This window comes from Alligator mississippiensis, chromosome 2 (assembly GCF_030867095.1).
Source record: "Alligator mississippiensis isolate rAllMis1 chromosome 2, rAllMis1, whole genome shotgun sequence".
In the NCBI taxonomy this organism is placed as follows: Eukaryota; Metazoa; Chordata; order Crocodylia; family Alligatoridae; genus Alligator; species Alligator mississippiensis.
In genome coordinates, this window is record NC_081825.1 from 70,671,985 (window position 1) to 70,691,346 (window position 19,362).

Consider the following 19,362-nt stretch of genomic DNA (forward strand, 5'->3'; position numbering starts at 1 on the left):
GCGCGGGGCCCCGGCGGGCGCCCGCCGCCTCCCCACGCCGCCTCGCCCCGGCCGCTGCCCGCCATCCCGCACCCCAGCGCCCGCCTCGGCCGCCCCGAGCGCCTGGCCCTGCGCGGCCGGGCCCCCCCGCCGCCGCCGCTGTCCCCGGCCGAGCCCTGGCTGCCCGCGGTGGGTGAGTGCGGGCGGCGGCGGGGGGGGGGCAGGGGCCGGGCCGGAGGTCTCCGGGCGGGCCCACCCAGGTCGAGCAGCGCCAAACCCCTGGCTGCAGACTCGTTGTCCACCGCCTCGTCCCGGTGTTGTCCCGCACACGGGTCCCCAGCTGGTTTCAGAAAAGGTGGTAGGACCTCGTCCTAAAGCCTTGCCGAGGTCCAGATGCACCTCTCCGGCCATTCCCTCTTCCACCCACATAGCGACTTTGTGAAAGAAGGAACTCAAGTTTGCTGGACATCCTGGCAGGCGCCTCTACACCTGCATTCATGCGCTTCAGTTAATGTGTGTTAAATCCAGTCCCCGGGGGTATTTGTACACATGCATGCACATATGCTTTTAAAAGCGCCCGGTGCTGCGGCGCACACATTTGTATAAATGGTGACATGCATATCAGTGCTGAGGAAATGGCGGCAGCACACTTTTGAACTAAAACGCATCAAAGGGGTTTTAGTTCAAAAGCGCGCTATCGCCATTTCCTCAGTGCGGACGCATATTTTGCTGTTTATACAAATGCACGTGCCACGGTGCCTGGGTGCATCAGGTCACGTGTGGAGCAGACACAATTAATCAAGTCAGCTCAGATGCACTGGATTTCTGGTGCATCGGAGCAGACAAATGTATGTGTATAAACGCCCTAGGGCACCTGTCCACGTGACAGAGCTCTGCTCTAACCTGTGCTAATTAGCATGTGTTGGAGCAAATTTGATTAATCAGTCTGTTGCCAGTCTGCTGGACCGTGGTAATTAGCAGGCTCAAGCAGCCTGGTGTCACTTGTATTCAGTGTCCCAGTGTTTCAAGATCGCGGCAGGGGTGCTTTAACTAAAGCTCATCCAATCAGCTTTAGTTATAGCACTCCCGCCACCATTTTGAAAAGGGATGCTGAACACCTGTGATGCTATGGGCGCTTTAATTACAAATGCTCTAATTAATGTGCCCCCTCCCACTCCACCCTAGGGCAGTGTATAGACGTCCTCAGTGTGCCTCTATACAGCACAGAGGCTGATCTGTTGAGCTGTAATTACAGCGTGTTAGAGCAAATTTGATTAATCAGTCTGCTGGAGCATCCTGATTAGTGCTCTCCAGCCAGCTTTTGCTTCTTGTGTATCAATGTCCCAATGCTTCAAAATGGTGGCAGGAGCACTTTAACTAAAACTCTGACAAGCTTTAGATAAAGTACCTCTACTGCCATTTTGAAGTGTGGGGATGCCGATACAGAAATGCTTCAGGTGCTATGAGAGCTGCTCTAATTAAAACACCCCAATGTCATGTATCAGCATCCCTACGCTTCAGAATGGTGGCAGGGGCGCTTGATCTAAAGCCCATTCAGTGAGCTTTAGCTCAAGCACCCCTGCTGCCATTTTGAAGCACAGGGATGCTGATACACAAAACATGGGAGGCTGCTGGAGCACAGTAATTGCCATATTCCAGCAGACTCGATTAATCAGAGCAGCCTCCACACTTGTGTACAGGCAACCATGGTTTTTAAGTGATGCTTAATGCATATTAGCCTTTTTAATGTGCATTAACTAAATAGCACAGTTTTTTTAGTGACCTTTTAATGAGCACTAAAGTAGGCTAATGCTCATTAAAGTGCACATGTAGATCTGCTGGGTTTGTTTTTGGTGTGCTGCCTGCTTGGGATCTGCCCTTTGCTTTACAGTAGAGAGGTGTCAATCTTTGAAATGGCGCCATTTCAGAGATGGCAGTTGAATTTGTGTTTGTGGCTAAGAAAACCCTAAAATAAAGAAAAATGAGGGAAGAAATGTATACCAGGGACCACTTTCTTGAACTTACACAAAAAATTGGGGGGAGGACGCAGACAGCCATGGAGGATCTTTGAAGGATATGCTAATGCAGCAGTTACATGTGGGAGGAGAACTGGAAGAAGGAAAAGTTATGGAAGCCCAGGGAAGGCAATGTTACAGGATAAAGGACAAGGAGGATGGTTTTGAAGGTAGCTGCCTAGCTGGCAGGTCAAAAAGGGTGAAGATGGGGAATTAGTTCCAAAGTTTGGCTAAGAAATGTCATCAGTGACTTTAGCAAGAATGATTTTAGCTGGGTGTAAAGGGTGGAAACTGAGTTGGAGAGGGTCTAGGACGAAAAGAGAGGACAGCCATTGTGAACAACATGTTTACTGAGCTTGGACATGGCATGGAAGAGTAGCAGTAGTTGGAGGGCAAGGGAGAGTCAAGAAGATGGGAGGAGGTGTTTTTCGGGTTTTATTTAAGGTGAGAGACACCCCTTGGAGAAGTAGAGTTGTTTAATTTAGAAGATGATGGAAATGGAGGAGCAGAAATTGAATTTTTAAAACACTTTCCCTTGTCTAAAAAACATGGTATAAAAAGGATAATAAGAACTGGACTACTACAGTTACCTGATATTATATTCTACCTTTATGCTGTTATATTTTTCTATACAACCTCAGATCTATATTACATTTTTGTAATTTTACTGTTGTAGATTTTACATTAATTTAATTTTTTCACTTTTTCATTTCATTTTATTGTACTGTAAACTGCCTTGAGCCTTTGTTGGAAAGGGTGGCATAAAATCGAACACATAATTAATTAAATAATACTAAAATCTGTTTGGGTCATGGGATTGCCACTGGAGATGTTGGGAAGTGCAAAAACCCACGTGGAAGAAATGGTTGTGGGTGACAAGCCAGGGCTAGGGTTTGACAGGGCAGGCCTTGCAGTTGAACAAGAGAGATAATGGTTGTGAAGAATGGAGAAAACCCACAATCAGATCAATACCAGAAAGCAAAAGGAAGACACAGAGGAGAAATGCTTGCAAATGTGGTTCCTGTACAGAGGGAGCAATGGCTCTGAGGCAGGACTTTACGTCAAGTCAATGGCTAGAAGATTATTTACAGGATGAGCACAGAAAACTTTCTAGAGTACCAAGCAGCTGCAGCCTCCCAGGCTAGGGACAGACATTACACATAAACTGGTTTAAGTGATCAGAAACTGGTTTAAACCTGTAATAGAACAGATGCTCATTGCACGTAAACCAGTTTGAAAATGTCTGAAACTGATCTGAGATAAACCTGGTTGAATGTAGTATCAGACTTAACTGATTTGGGTCAAACTGGTTTATGCAATGTCTGTCTCAGACCCCTTGCTGGTTTAAGATAAACCAGGCATCCCCAGCATCCCAGAATGCTGTCTGGGCTGGATGGGCTCTCTGCTCCACAGCAGGGCTGGCCCCTCCCCTCTGCTCCCTGGCTACAGCTCTGGCACAGACTGCAGGCTGCTTCCCTCCTCCCCTTCACCACTTCCTGCTAAGCAGGAATTCCCCCCTCTCCTCTGCCTTGTGGAGAGGTGTCTGTGTATTACCTAGCAGACCACATGCTGGCAACAGTCTGTGCTGAGTCAACAGGTAGAATCAGCAGGCGGAATCAACAGGTAGCTGGTAATGTCCCTCTGTTGTTTTCTTAATAGGGTGATAAACACTGAGTTATAGGTGTTATCAATTCTCTGTTGGGCTAACCAGAGCATCCTGCTGTGGCCTGGCCATGCCCCACCTCAGCTCCTTGCTGTGGAAGGGACAGGAGGGCTGCTCTAGCACCCCTAGGCTTCTAGCCTGAGCCACTGCAGGCATGTGCCTGCATTTCTGCGACCTTTATACAGTTACAAAGTGATTTAGCCTAGCCAGGTTAGACCTGCAAAGATTAAATCAATTCAGGCTCAGGCTTTTTTAATGTCTTTGCCTAGCCCCAGAATTTCTGGGCTGCTGATGACAATAAGGCCACTAACCTTGTGTTTCTCTATGTGTTCCTCCTTTTTTCTGTGGAGGTTAAGGCCAACATATATGAAAAGTACTAATTATTCTATCTACAGTCTGTGATTATAGATAGATATAACAAGTATATTGATGGCAAATGATACTGCTATGATGCAACTGTTACATCTGTAGTGAAGTTTAACAAAACTGTTGCATCTTAAACCTTACTTCATTCGGGGTTAAAGTTTCAGCAGTTTAGCTAACTGGTATCATTACAGCCTCATTCCAATGTAACAGTTATAGTACCCTCTCCCCTTTAAAGTCATTGAAAGATGCTTTTGTCCATTGCCTATCTGAGAACTCTTTGATGAGAGTGGACTGGATGTCATGGACCTATTGACTGACAAGAGGTGAAGGAGGGGGCTGGTAGTTGCTGGCAACTCAGAGAAAGCAGTGCTTGGTGAATTTCTTTTGATGAGAGAGAGTTAAATCAGAGCTGTAGGTCAAATAGGGAGTCAAGAGCAATAAATATGCAGCTGATGGTCAGTCGGCATTGAGTTTGAAGTCATATGAGGGTGAGCATGGGAAAATGTGAGGAGAAGAAGAGAAAGAGCCACAAGTTGAAGTGCGATGGAAAGGAATTGCAAGCATCGAACTGGAGAAGTGTCAGATGCAGGGTTGTTCATAAGAAGACAAAATGGGAAATGCAGAATTAAGGGGAGGTTAGAAGTAACAGCACTGTGAGAAGAAGTAGTCCTGGGTGGGGAGAATCAGAGAGAGGCCTCAGAGGGAGACCAGCTGCAGAGGCAGTGTCAGAAAAAAGGATCTTGGAGAATCAGGAGCTGGGAGGAGCGAGACAAGAAGAGGTTGTGGATGCTTGAAATCTTTTTTAAAGTGTGTGTTCCAGAGATAGCAAAAGAAGAGGAGGAGCGTGTTTCTGAGGGCAGGAATAGTGGGAGGAGAGTAGGGATGAGTGTGGGAAGTGGAGGGAGGCAATGTTGGAGGTGAGTAGGAGGAAGCCATAGGGGATGTTGGAATGGGGGTTGGATGTGTGGTGGTGGAGAGTGGTTGGAGAGAAGAGGAGAGGAGACAGAAGTAGTGGGAGCTGTAGAGGGGTGAGGGTAAGCAGGATGAGAAGATAGGACCACCCTACAGATTCTATAGTGCAGGGGTGCTCAAACTTTGGCCCACAGGGTCATGTCGTCTAGCTCAGGGGTCTCCGCATGGATCCAGAAATTTGGCAGTGGGGAGCAATGGCACTGTTAATTGTAGCTCCCCTGCTTCAGTTTTCTGCAGCTGAGAAGAGCCTGCAGGTGGATGATGTGGCCCTGTTTGTTATCACAGACAGTGACACAGGTCTGAATTGGGTACATGAAGTCAGGCTGGTAGACCAAGGGTACCTTTGGACCAATGCTGCATGCTGACCCAATGCTGGATCGGGCCTGTAGACCAACCATGTGTGTAGGATCCACCTTCAGGGCTGGAAGGTTGAGCATCACTACTGTGGTGCAGAAGAGAAAGATGGTGAGAACCAAGGCTAAATAGCAAAAGGACAAAATAGGCAAAAATATTCAGGCTACAAGTTCCCTTCCTAAGCATCATCCCAGTGAATGAACTTAGTATAGGATACTAGCTGAAGATTAGGAGGGGAAAGAAGAATCAGACTTGTTTTTCCTAAGTTTTGGCCAAGCTGCAGATCCTGTTCTCAAATCTTTTTGGGTCATGAGCTCCCTTTTAAATTTAAATACCACTACATATGAGTGTTATGGATTAAAAAATAAAAAAAGAGAATACTTTGTAGCTATAGCCACACTGATGCTCCTCTAACAGCCTTAGATATATATATATTTTTATTTTGCATTTTATCTCATCATTCATTTATATTTCCTCGTTCCTTTCTTCTGCTTTCCCATTCATTTGTATCAAGGACTCTAAAATTCTGCTGCATTCACCAGTTAGATAAACACAGCTATAATGTAAGGGAATTTGCACATGTAGAACAACCTTTCCACCTGCAGAGAAGTTAGATGTTTGTCATAAGCCTCCTGGTAACAATCCAATTTCACTGTGTTTCCAGGAGACAAGCTGCAGGAGTTCTGAGCCCTAGCTGTTAATTGTTCCTTTTCTCAACTCTGCCAAACACTTCCTCTTAAAGCAAAAATCAAGGTACCAGCAGCACCCACAAGCAGTCATTGTTTGATTGATTCTGCAGGGTGCCATCTAGCTGTGCAAAATCTAATTAACATATTGGTGCTAGGTCTCCTGTACTACCCATGACATTTTCTTGTGACTGATCACAGCCAAGGGTGCCTAGGGTCACCTGCTCAGGGCTGTTGGTCTCTGCTCTGCAGTAGAACCTTATGCTCATGGTGTTTCTGGGCAGTGAATCCACTTTGAGAGCCTCTTGGCTGCTGTCCACACACAATTTGAGCCTATTTATCCTGGGTAATTACAAGATGCTTTGTAGAAGTGGTTTTATCTGGAGAGTGAAACTCTCACAACCCCATTGGATGTGAGGACTATGTCATATCACATGAGAAGGGGCTGCCCAGTGCCTGGCAGCCTGAAACCCCAGCTGGGAAAGGGTCCCTGGGGTAACAGTGGGCACGAGGAGGAGGAGGAGGAAGTGAAAGGTCCACATATTTGATTCCAGCCAGGAGAGAGGTGATAGCCTAAGGAGAATGTCACTTTGCAAGGTGGGGCTGGACAGGCTTCAGAGAAAAGTATAATTTGGTATAATTCAGTGGTGCCTAACCTCTGGCCTGTGGGCCAGATCTGGTCTGCAAAACTATATCATCTGTCCTGTGGGGCTCCCACGGGTCCACATATTTGGCTATGGGAAAATGGTGTCAGTATTAATTGGAGCTCCCCTGCTGACAAATTTCTGGACCTGCGGGGAGCCCTGTGAACCAGATGCCGTGGTCCTATGTCTTACATTGTGCAAGCGTGTGGTGGGGCTGGCATGTTGGATAACTCTGTAGCCAGATCTGGTGCATGGGGCTGAGCCAGCACACCCAATTGCACCTGTTGACCAACTTTGCGTGCCAATCCTGTGCTGGATCAGTCCCGCAGACTAGGCATGGGATAGGCCTGTAGACTGGCCCCGCATAATTCATCTGGCCCACAGGGCCAGAAGGTTAAACACCACTGATCTAATCAGTTTATAATAGCACATGACTTTTACACATTAAACTTAAATCATGTCAATGCATAAATCTGGTTTTGGAAAGCAAATGGTGATACTTATTCCAATACTCAGAGGTGCAGTGTTATGGGTGCCTTTTTGCTCAAGGTTTTACTCTGATGCTCATGCATGTAAAACATGACCCTTGAAATTCAGACCCACAATGCTAATGGTCTTAATACAGTATATTAGTCAGTGCTAAAGCAGATTTAGCAGAAAGTTAAAAAAAAGGGGGAGGGTCTCTCAGTTTTCATATATTATAGTATTTTCTTGAATGATTGACATACACTGGTGTCTACTTGTTGCTGATGTATGGTTTCACACATTAGTTATTCTTTTGGTATCCTCTTTTTGGAGGAGCTGATAATATAAATAGTGGTCTTGACTGAACGTGTCCTGTTGTGTATAAGGATTGCTCTCACCAAAGCAACTGAACTGAGGTTGATTAAATTATTTAATTTTTCAGCACTTCAATTCCTTTTGTTTGGGGCTGTTTTATATAAAATGGGGGAGAAAAGACCAAGAAACCTGTGAGGAGTACAGTTGTGAGATTCTGAAAAGAACACAACACAATAAATATACTAACAGACAGAAGTGAAAAAAAAACAGAATAACCTGCTTTACATCTCTGTTACAGATAGTCTTAGCAGCTAGGTATGGACATTGAAAAACCCCAAGCCTGAATAGATTCAATCTTTGCAGGTTAGTCTAAGCTGTGTAGATCGAACCAGCAAGCAAGTGAATAGACATTCACTTTTGATTCTGGAAATGTAGCCACCTGCCTGCAGTGGCTAAAGCCAGAAGCTGGGTGGTGCTAGAGTAAGCCCTACCTTCCCTTCAGGCTGGAGGGAAGCTGAACTGAGGGGAGCATGGCTAGGCCCCGGCAGGCTGAGTATGATTGGGGAGGGGTTTAAACCCCCACCCTGGTCTTCAGGGACCCTAGCCAGGGTCTGCCTGGCTTTTCCCCCCTGCTCATGGCTCAGCACATCCTGGGACACCCAGAGCCCCCCTCCCAGAGAGGGAGAGATCCTGGTGAACCTTCCCAGCCATGGTTTCACTTGGGGTAGCCCAGGAGCAAAGACCAGATTGGGGGGAAGGAGGGCAGTGAAACGGCTTCAAGCTTGGGTGGGGACACTCATAGAGGGATAGTGGCAGCTCCATCCTGGATACGAGCCCTGCCAAGCAGAGGGGCCTAGGCTGGCAGGAGGTGGGGAAGGGCTTCAAATGTGTCGGTGCTAGCCTAGGGCAGAGCCAAGCTAAGTCAAGCATGCAGCTGGGGGAGCAGCTCCTGCTGGCATCCCCTTCTACCCGTGGGAGAGCAGTGCCTAGGATGGCCCCGGGCCCGGGCCCGGCCCCAACAGCAGCACACATGGCACAGATTTGCCCCCTCAGCCCCAGCCCTATTACCTGCAACCCCCGGGCCACTGGGTGCCAAGCTGGGTGCACACTGCTGACTCTTCCCCTACCTGGTGGCAGTGGTGGCAGCAGTGACAGTGGCACAGCACAACCCTATGTACCAGCAGTGGTGGTGGCAGGGAAGCTGTAGGTGCAGCACAGCCCCATGTACCAGGTGCCAAACATGGGGCACTACCCCTACAGCTTCCCTACTTCCACTGCTGCCGCCGTTTGCCCACCTGGGAGCTGACTGCAGTTTGGTGGTGTGGGTGGTGCCTACCAGTATAGTCAGGGTGGGCCCCCCTGATGGCTGCAGCAGTGGGGAAGCCATAGGGGCAGCACAGCCCTGTGTGCCAGGTGCAGGGTGCTACCCCTACAGCTTCCCCACTGCCACTGCCATCTGCCTGCCCAGCAGTTTACTGCAATTTGGCAGTGTGGGCAGCGCCTACCAGTATGGCAAGCGTGGGTCCCCCTGACAGTGATGGTAGTGGCGGTGTGGAAATCATAGGGGTAGAACCCTGGCACGCTATTGCAGGGAAATAGTTAGACAGGCCAAGGCGGGGCTTGAGCTCAGACTGGCTTCAACAATCAAGGACAATAAAAAGTCCTTCAGGTATATAGCGGGCAAAAGGAAAGCTCAGAGCCACATAGGGCCCTTGCAGGACGAATCAGGACAGTTGGTGGTTGACGTGGGGAAAAAAGCAGAGCTCTTTAATGAGTTTTTCGCTTTAGTATTTCTAAGTACCGACCAAGCCAATTCCCCCACCTTGATCATTGACGGATGCCCACATGGCACCAGTCTGCCTACGGTTAGTTCTGAAATAGTTAAGGAGCTCCTGGAAGAGCTGGATGGGTACAAGTCAGCAGGCCCGGATGACCTCCATCCACTGGAATTGGCCAGTGTCATAGCTGAGCCGCTGGCACAGCTGTTTGAACACTCATGGTGCTCTGGCCAGGTCCCTGAGGACCGGAGAAGGGCCAATGTGGTGCCCATTTTCAAGAAAGGGAGAAGGGATGAGCCGGGTAACTTCAGGCCAGTCAGTCTTACCTCTATCCCTGGGAAAATGCTAGAGAAAATAATCAAAGAACACATTTGTGCAGGCCCAGCAGGGGAAACGATGCTGAGGGGAAACCAGCACAGGTTTGTCACAGGTAGATCCTGCCTGACAAACCTTGTAGCCTTCTATGACCAGGTCACACACTGCCTGGATGAGGGAGCTGAGGCTGATGTCATCTTCCTGGACTTTAGGAAGGCCTTTGATACAGTCTCGCACCCTATCCTCATTGGGAAGCTAGCAGACTGTGGAGTGGATGCCTACACAGTCAGGTGGGTGGCCAACTGGCTTTGGGACCGCACCCAGAGAGTGGTGTTGGATGGTTCCTTCTCGGCCTGGAGGGAGGTGGGCAGTGGGGTTCTGCAGAGTTCAGGCCTCGGACCGGTATTATTTAATATCTTCATCAGCGATTTGGACGAGGACATGGAGAGCACCCTCTCCAAGTTTACTGATGATACCAAGTTATGGGGCAAAGTTAGTACACTGGAGGGCAGGGAGCAGATTCAAGCCAACCTGGACAGGTTGGATCAATGGGCAGAGAGACATAGGATGCAATTTAATAAAGGTAAATGTAAGGTACTACACCTGGGAAGGAGGAATCCCCAGCACACCTATAGGTTGGGGAGTGTCCTTCTCAGCAGCTCGGAGGCAGAGAGGGATCTTGGAGTCATAATTGACTCCAAGATGAACTTGAGCCGGCAGTGTAATGAGGCCATCAACAAGGTCAATTGCACCTTGTTGTGCATTAGCAGGTGCATGACTAATAGATCAAAGGAGGTGATGCTCCCCCTCTATGCGGCACTGGTCAGGCCGCAGTTGGAGTACTGTGTCCAGTTTTGGGTGCCGCCCTTCAAGAGGGATGTGGAGAATCTGAAGAGGGTCCAGAGGAGGGCCACTCACATGATTAGTGGCCTTCGGGAAAGACGCTACGGGGAGAGGTTGAGAGAGCTGAATCTCTTCAGCCTTCACAAGAGACAGCTGAGGGGAGATCTTGTGGCCACCTATAAACTTATTAGGGGAGGTCAATGGGGAAGAGGTGATGCGCTATTTACTAGGGCACCCCAGGGAGTGAGTAGGAATAACGGGTGTAAACTAGTTGAGAGTGGATTTAGGTTAGATATTAGGAAGAAATTTTTCACAGTAAGGGTGGCCAGGATTTGAAATGGGCTTCCAAGAGAGGTGGTGCTATCACCTCGCTTGGATGTCTTCAAGAAGAGGCTAGATAGTCACCTGGCTGGGGTCATCTGGTCTCGGTCCTCTTTGCTTCCAGGGGCAGGGGGTCGGACACAATGATCCATTGTGGTCCCTTCTGACTCTACAATCTATGAATCTATGAACCCCGCTCCTGGCACCTGGTACCAGGAGTCATAGTTTCATAGTTTCATAGTTGGTAGGTCGGAGGGGACCTGAGCAGATCATCAAGTCCGACTCCCTGCCATGGGCAGGAAAGGATGCTGGGGTCAAATGACTCCAGCTAGGTGATTGTCTAGCCTCCTTTTGAAGACCCCCAGGGTAGGGACAACCACCACTTTCCTTGGAAGTTGGTTCCAGATCCTAGCCACCCTGACTGTGAAGTAGCACCTCCTGATGTCCAGCCTGAATCTACTCTCAGTCAGCTTATGGCCATTATTCCTTGTAAATCCTGGTAGTGCTTGGGGGAGCAGGGACTCTCCCATTGCCTGCTGGTCTCCCTTGGCAAGTTTATAGGCAGCTACCAGATCCCCTCTCAGCCTTCTTTTGTGGAGGCTGAACAGGTTCAGGTCCCATAGCCTCTCCTCATAGGGCCTACCCTGTTGCTCCCTGATCATGCAAGTGGCCCTCCTCTGGACTCTCTCGATGCTATCCACATCCCTCCTGAAGTGCGGTGCCCAGAACTAGATGCAGTACTCCATTGCGGCCTGACCAATGTTGCACAGAGGGAGAGAATCACCTCCTTGAACCTGCTCGTGATGTATCTATGGATGCATAACAAGGTGCGGTTAGCCTTCCTGACCACATCCCCACATTGGTGGCCCATGTTCATCTTGGAATCAGTAGGGACTCCAAGATCCTTTTCTGCCTCTGTGCTGACTAGAAGGGAGTTCCCCAGCCTGTAGGTATGATGCTGGTTCTTCCTCCCCAGGTGCAATACCCTGCACTTGACCGTACTGAATCCCATTCTATTCTCATCCGCCCACCTCTGTAACCTGTCCAGATCTAGTTGTAGCCTGTCCCTCTCTTCTAGCATGCTCACTTCTCCCCACATTTAAGTGTCATCTGAGAACTTGAACAAGGTGCTTTTCACCCCCTCATCCAAGTCACCGATGAAGATATTGATCAGTGGGGACCTGAGGACTGAGCCCTGGGGGACCGCACTGCCCATGTCCCTCCAGGTCAAAAATGACCCGTCCACCACCACTCTCTGGGTGCGGCCCTCTAGCCAATTAGTGACCCATCTGACTGTGTAGGCATCTATGCTACAGTCACCTAATTTTTTAATGAAGATGGGGTGAGAGACAGTGTCGAAGGCCTTTCTAAAGTTTAGAAAGACTATGTCCACCGCAACACCTGTGTCCAAGGCTTTTGTGACCTTTGTCATGTTGTGCTGCTGCCACTGCCGGGTAGAGGAAGAGTCATCAGTGCATACCCAGCTCAGCGCCTGGAGGCTGGGGGACATAGATAATAGTGCTGGGGCTGAAGGTGTGAACCTCTGCTGTGCATGCCACTGTGGGGGCAGGGGCAGGGCCAGGGCCAGGGCCAGAGCCAGCCCTGGCTCGACTCTCCAGCGGGTAGAAGGGGCTGCCGGGCAGAAGCTGCTTCCCCAGTTGCATGCTCAGCTCGGCTTGGCATGGCTCTGCTCTGTGTTAGTGCTGACATACTTGAGCCCCTTCCCTGATCCCCACCTGGACTTAGGGCTATTTTGCTCCCCTCCCTCCCCCCAGTCTGGCCTTTTCTCCTGGGCTGCCTCAAATGAAACTTCAGTCCAGGCAGCTGGGAAAGCACAGCAGGATTTCCCCCTGACTGGGAGGGGACTCTGGGGGTCCCCAGCCATGCTGAGCCACAAGCAGGGTGGAGAAGCTAGGCAGACCCTGGCTGGGGTCCATGCCAGTAGGACAGGAGAGGGAGAGGGGAATTAAACCTCCATCCATCCCCTGTTCGCTTGAGGCTGCTGCTGGGGCTGGCCATGCCCCCCACGGCTCCAGCAGTGAGGGTGGGAGAATGCCTGACAAGGGCTGCTCTGCCCTGGCCAGGCAGATCCTGGCTGGTGTCCCCTGGGGGGAGAGGGGAGGGAGGGGGGAATAAATCCCCTCCCTGCCCCCTTTGCCTCAGGGGGCCATGCTGAGTCTGCATCTGGCCATCCCCAACCCCTGGTCCAGCTAGAGAGCAGAGGGGTGGGACCAGCCCTGCTCTCAGAGGCCTTGGGGCTCTGAGTTAACTTAAACCAGGAAGGTTGTCTGGGACAGAAGTTCCATAAACTGGTTTGACCTCAATTGGTTAAATTTGATATTGCATTCAACCAGGTTTATCTTAAACCAGTTTTGGTCATTTTGAAAATGGTTTATGTGCACTGAATTGCACATAAATACACCTTGGGAAGAAAAACCTGCAGCATCCTTATAGGCTCGGCAGTGGTACGCTGGCTAGCACTATGGAGGAAAGAGACTTGGGGGTCATCATTGACCACAAGATGAACATGAGCCTGCAATGCGATGCTGCGGCTAGTAAAGCGACCAAAACGGTGGCTTGCATCCATAGATGCTTCTCAAGCAAATCCTGGGACGTTATTCTCCCCTTGTACTCTGCCTTGGTGAGGCCGCAGCTGGAGTACTGTGTCCAGTTTTGGGCTCCACAATTCAAAATGGATGTGGAGAAGCTTGAGAGAGTCCAGAGAAGAGCCACGCGCATGATCAGAGGTCAGGGAAGCAGACCCTACGATGACAGGCTGAGAGCCCTGGGGCTCTTTAGCCTGGAAAAGCGCAGGCTCAGGGGTGATCTGCTGGCCACCTATAAGTTTATCAGGGGTGACCACCAGTATCTGGGGGAACGTTTGTTCACCAGAGCGCCCTAAGGGATGACGACTAGGTCGAACGGTCATAAACTACTACAAGACCGTTTCAGGCTGGACATAAGGAAGAATTACTGTCCGAGCCCCCAAGGTCTGGAACAGCCTGCCACCGGAGGTGGTTCAAGCGCCTACATTGAACACCTTCAAGAGCAAACTGGATGCTTATCTTGCTGGGATCATATGACCCCAGCTTACTTCCTGCCCTTTGGGCAGGGGGCTGGACTCGATGATCTTCTGAGGTCCCTTCCAGCCCTAATGTCTATGAAATCTATGAATTTCTGTTCTGTTGCAGGTTTAAATGAGTTTCTGATCACTTAAGCCCGTTTATGTGTAACTTCTGTCCCTAGCTAGCAAGTCTACACTGCTTCCACCTCACAGCTGGGAATGCTGCCATAAAGGCTGCCTCAGCAGGGCCTCAGCTTCCCATGTGCCAACATCTGAAAATAAGCCACTCTGAACTGCTCTTGCATGATGCTAATTTATCAGCAACAGCACCCTCAAGCATGCTGTGCTTTCCTTGGTGGGTTACCTCCTAAGCAGTGGCAGTGTAGGCAGGCTAGGAAATGGTGTTGAGTGATAATACCAATTGGCTTGTCCCCACATTAATTAGCCCATTTTACTGTGTCATGTGGATGCAGTTATCTGTCCATAGTTTGTATCATGGGTACATTTATAATAGTTTGGAACATCTATTCATCTACTCCATCCATTACACATCAATGTGTTAAAGATGGCTATAAGCACATCAGCAGAAGGCACTGTAGGTTGTTACAGGCCATGGTTATAAACAACCTATTGCCCTTTTAGGCCCTCTCACAATCCATAATAATTGATTTACCATTTCTTAACACTTTGCATCAATCTACCATTAATAGAAATGTAACCCAATATGTTTAAACTCCATTTAAGAAAAACAAGGCAGAAAGAAACTCAATTGCTTCCATAGGGCTATTTAACCAATCAGTAGCAGAGCTCAGGCAAAAACCCAGGCCTTTTAACTCTTGGTGTTGCACCCTGTCTACTAAACCTCTCTATCTATACACACAACTCAGATTTTCTTTCAGCTGATTTTTTTCATGACCTAGGGCAACGAGCTGACATTGGAAATCAAGCAGAAAGCAGAGGCAGCTTTGCCAGCAGCAGGACAAGTTTACTGTCTCAGTCTGGGACACAGCTCAGGACTGATGCTGACGAGGTATGGTTTTCATCACATACAGTCACATATTGTCCAGATCAGTAAAGATGATCAGTAAGGATGGAGTAAAATTGCTACTTAACATTCTGTGTCATCGACCTTATGAATTGGCATACAGGAATTGCACCTACAGCTCCCTATTTTGCCCTGAAAGCCAAGTAGGCTATTAAAATGGTTTTCTTCATACTGTAGTTTCCAATTTTAACAAGTTCCCCAGTCAAGTTTAGCTCAAGTCTTGTAATACATAGTTTTTAAAAGGTCTCAATCAAGCAGAAAACAGTAGGTGGAATAACTGTACAATTAGTTACCAAGCAACATCCTCCAAAGTATTAATTGAATTCTGAAATGTTGCACAGGTGCTTTCATCAGTATTCCAAAACTAGTTTACCCTTATTGAATGGAGTCCTGACTTGATCATTATTTAAAAGTCCCACTGAAGACAATGGAAATTTTATCTGAATAGGAATCAATAAAGGCATCAGAATTAGGCTCATAGCTACAAGGGTTTTCTCAAAAACGTAACCTGGCAACACGTGGTTCAGTGATAAAAGGGAAAGCAAAGCTCATATTTATTCTGGCAATACCAATAAACGTCCCTCAATGCAAACATTCAACACTGTTTGAAAGCCAGTTTTACAGTTGAACAGAATATTGTTATAGAAAGTAGTTGGTTACCAAAAATACATCATTGCATTGTGAATTAGATTTTCCTTTCTGAAATCTTACCATCTTTTATGTGATGGCTGATTTTCAATTCTTATTTAGGGGGGAAATGAATAAGAAGTGCATGTTAGACATGCACATGACATTTGCATAATTGCTACTGAACTCTTATATTTTCTAGCTGGAGCACCTTTTGTGTGAGAAAATGAGATCTGGAGGGTATTTTCCTATGAGACAACTCTTCAAAAACAATGACCCTGAAGGCAAAGGGCAGGTCAATAGGTATGTACCTTACAAAGGAGTTTGTATTTCTGTATCATTATGCAGCACTTGATACTTGGCTTTGGCATATGCATGTGTATCAATAAGTAACCAGGCAAACCCATGTGTCCCTTCCCATGTATTTAATACCATAAAATACTCTACATTTTTTTCTGTCTCTTTCTGTCTCTTTTCTCCCCCTCCCCCCTTTTCCTGTTTACCACACTGATAGTACCTCATTTTTTTCTTTGTTCACTGTACAGAGATGGAATGAATATAATCACTCTATGAATATAATGCATATTTTTTTTTATTCATAGAGATGTGCTTCTCATGATGCTGATCAAATTTCTGGGGAGGTGTATGAGCTCCAAGCAGTATCAGCAACTTCTTGTAAGGTATGTGAGCAAATGAAAGCTAAAGAAGCCAGAAAAAGGCTTGTAAACTGTTCATAATACTTTGTAATGCATCACAATCAATAATATTTATTCTTTGTATAATGCTTTTGTCTGTGTTTCAAACTAGAAAAATGTGGTTTATTTAAGTGTAAAATAGAGACACACTCCTAAATTGCATGATCTAGAATATACATATGCTTTTACATTCTGAAAGCTCCGTTTTATCTTTAAAAGACAAGTATTTAAAGTAGCTTTCCTGATGCCAGTCCTTCAAACTGCTGCTTCTTCATGGGCTCCTCTAGGTTGCCATGGGACTGTGTTGGTTCTCTAACCATCTTCCTGCACAATGCAGGGTTGATTTGATTTTATTATGCCAGACTGATGGATGACAAGTCTAACCATCAATACTCCATAAATCATGAATTACTCCTGTGACCTAGTGGTATAATATTGGTGGAAAATTAGAGTAAGTGAGAGAAGAATACACCCTGCGAAGTTTTTCCTAATAGTTTGCTCAGACTTATCTTCCTTCACTGAAACAAAATAATTACATAGTTACTGAGAAATAATATATTTATATTATGTTAACAATAATAGGTTCTTTGTGTGAATATCATTGCCTTATCACCTTCCAGCAATCATCATAGCACAGTAATAGCCATGTTACTCTTGATAAAATTTCAGGCATATTTACCATTACAACTGACTGAGCAAATTTATATTTGTCAGTGGTTGATACAATTTCCTTCTATTCACAGATTCATAACTTGAGGAGCTTTATATATAATATTTAAAATTCTGTTAGTTAGACATAATTTAAAGAAATACTACTTTTCTGTACTTTGCCAGAAAAGAGCAAATAGAAACCAAGGCTGCACTATAAAGTTTTGCCTACATGGTTGTGTCAGAGTCATAGAGAAGTAGGGCTGAAAGGGACCTCAACTTGGGACCTCTTCAATGTATGTTGTCAACATTTCATAGAATCAGGACATTAGCTGCTGTGGCTCCCCTGCTTTACCTGTGGCAGGTTAGGGGGTTAGGTCTATATTGTGTCCGGCTTGATAGTAGTCTTATGTAGAGTTTAGATTATGGTTGTATGGGATGGCCTGAATAGGGATGATCCTGCCTCAGGCAGTGGGGTGGATTAGATGACCCCTGGAGGTCCCTTTCAGCCCTACTTCTGTATAACTCTGTGACCCATGAGGAGCTCCATAGGCCAGATGACACAACCCTGCATGCTGAATTAGATCCAGCTTGCTGAGCTATTCTGTAGTCAGGTGTGGCTCATGGGACCTGAGGAGTGCTAATTTCCACCAGGAGCCTGACTGGCTGGAAGACATGGCTCCATGGGCCCATGGACCATAGGTTCAGCACCACTGCTGTACGGTATTAATCAGCTAAGCTAAGCTTGGAGTTTCAAGTACAGAGTTAGTCCTCGGGGGACAGTCATCTTTAAAAACTTTTTATTATTTTCCAGTCTTACTATCTAAATTTTGCTGACCTTTATCCATGGTTTTTTATGTAAGAGGCTGAATTAGATTTTTGTTTCTTTGGGAAGCTTAGAGTATAGGCCTCTCTGTCATGGAGCTGAGTCACTGTAAATAATCAGCATGATAATCATTAGCTTAGTAGAATTCATATTAACTAATTATAGTACAGTTAATACAAATACTAGTATGTAAGTAATTGACACCCACTAGATTTCTCTTTTGTATCCAATATATGGTATTAGAACAGGGGTGGGCAAAATGTGGCCCTGAGGCCAGATGCGGCCTGCCAGGCCATTCTATCCATCCGGCCCACGGGGCCCCTTACAAATTTAGAAAATTAATATTTATCTGCCCTGGGCTGCCTGTCATGCGGCCCTCGATGGCTTGCCAAAACTCAGTAAGCAACCCTCTACACAAAATAATTGCCCACCCCTGTATTAGAAGGAAGAAAGTTGCAATTTGTTTGTTCTGCCTCTCTATCTGTAAATGATCTTTATCTTTTCTGTCACTGAAGAAAATATAAAGTTAAAAACAAACATTCCTGATTCTATGTTGAACAGGCTTAAGTTACAGGACAAAACCATTATCAAGTTTGAAGAGTTATATGCAGCAGTCCGTGACCCTGCTACTTCTGGGGCTCCAGCCTGGTTTGATCCAGTCAGTCACAGACATATGGATAGACCTACAATGACTGCATCACAGGTTCATGTGCAACTGAAAGAAAAAGTGAAACAAAGGTATAAGCAGTATAGTTTCACATCTAGGAAGGATCATTGTGTTCACTTAGCCTGACCTCTGATGTAACAGAAGCAACAGAACTTCACTCAATGATTCCTATATTAACAACAAGGTCCCATGGTTGACCTAGGTCATATCTTTTAGAAAGGTATCTATCTATTCTTGATTTAAAAATATCACGGGTTGGCAAATCTACTACATTCCCTGGTAAGGTGTTGTAATGTTTAATAACACTTACTGGTAGAAATATCCATCTAATTTCCAGTTATAATTTGTCTGACTGAGTTGATTCTTCAGGTCGTGGGGAGTATGATGGGAGTGGGAGGTGGAAATAAGTGGTCCTCATGGCAGATTATTTCAAAGTGACAGAAACTGGACACAGTTTTCATTCATAAAGTAATACTGCTGCTTACGGATATTTCTAAGAAAGAAATACAAGCAGAATGCCTTCTCCCCCTATTTAGAAGGGGGAAAAATCTTGTTGTTCTTTATTATATATCATAAAAAATCAGAGGAGGTCCTGCATGGGTTAGATCTACAGCGAGTATAGCTTCTTAGCTGCAGGATCCTCATTTATAGTTTGATAGCACTATTAGATAATGGCACTACTTCTTTCTCTCCTCTGTTTCTCCACTCCCAAACATTGTCCTAATTTATTCAGTAGATGAAATGGAGGGAAATGGGAGTTCTGTATGTGCAGTCACTTGATTTTTCCAGGGAAATAGGGGAGCTGGGAATTTGCCTCTGGACATGGAAATTCTCCAATAATTGATGTATATATAATACATTATTGCAATATATTTTGAAAGCCATAGAGTCTATTTTTAGCTTTCAAATACTTGGATTTCAGTTCTTCCTTTTAAGCATCAAAGATTCTACAGAGTGGAGGCTGAAGTTGTATCAAGTTTGACCCTGTCAGCATCCTAAACCATAAAGTGAGATTAGGAGGGAGGGAAAGTGAACCCTTTTATGAGGTTCATTTAGAAATAGAACAAGGCTCAC

General features: G+C 46.6%; 1 protein-coding gene across 1 annotated transcript in view; it reads left to right on the forward strand.

The window, feature by feature from the left end:
- The window catches only part of LOC102577332 (EF-hand calcium-binding domain-containing protein 6), a 110,130-nt gene continuing 90,768 nt past the window's right edge, over nt 1-19,362 (forward strand). The window contains exons 1-5 of the mRNA XM_019481333.2: nt 1-172; nt 14,701-14,810; nt 15,655-15,755; nt 16,055-16,132; nt 18,183-18,359. Coding sequence (XP_019336878.1) covers nt 15,679-15,755; nt 16,055-16,132; nt 18,183-18,359 — 332 coding nt within the window. The 5' untranslated portion in view covers nt 1-172; nt 14,701-14,810; nt 15,655-15,678. The remainder of the gene's footprint in view (nt 173-14,700; nt 14,811-15,654; nt 15,756-16,054; nt 16,133-18,182; nt 18,360-19,362) is intronic.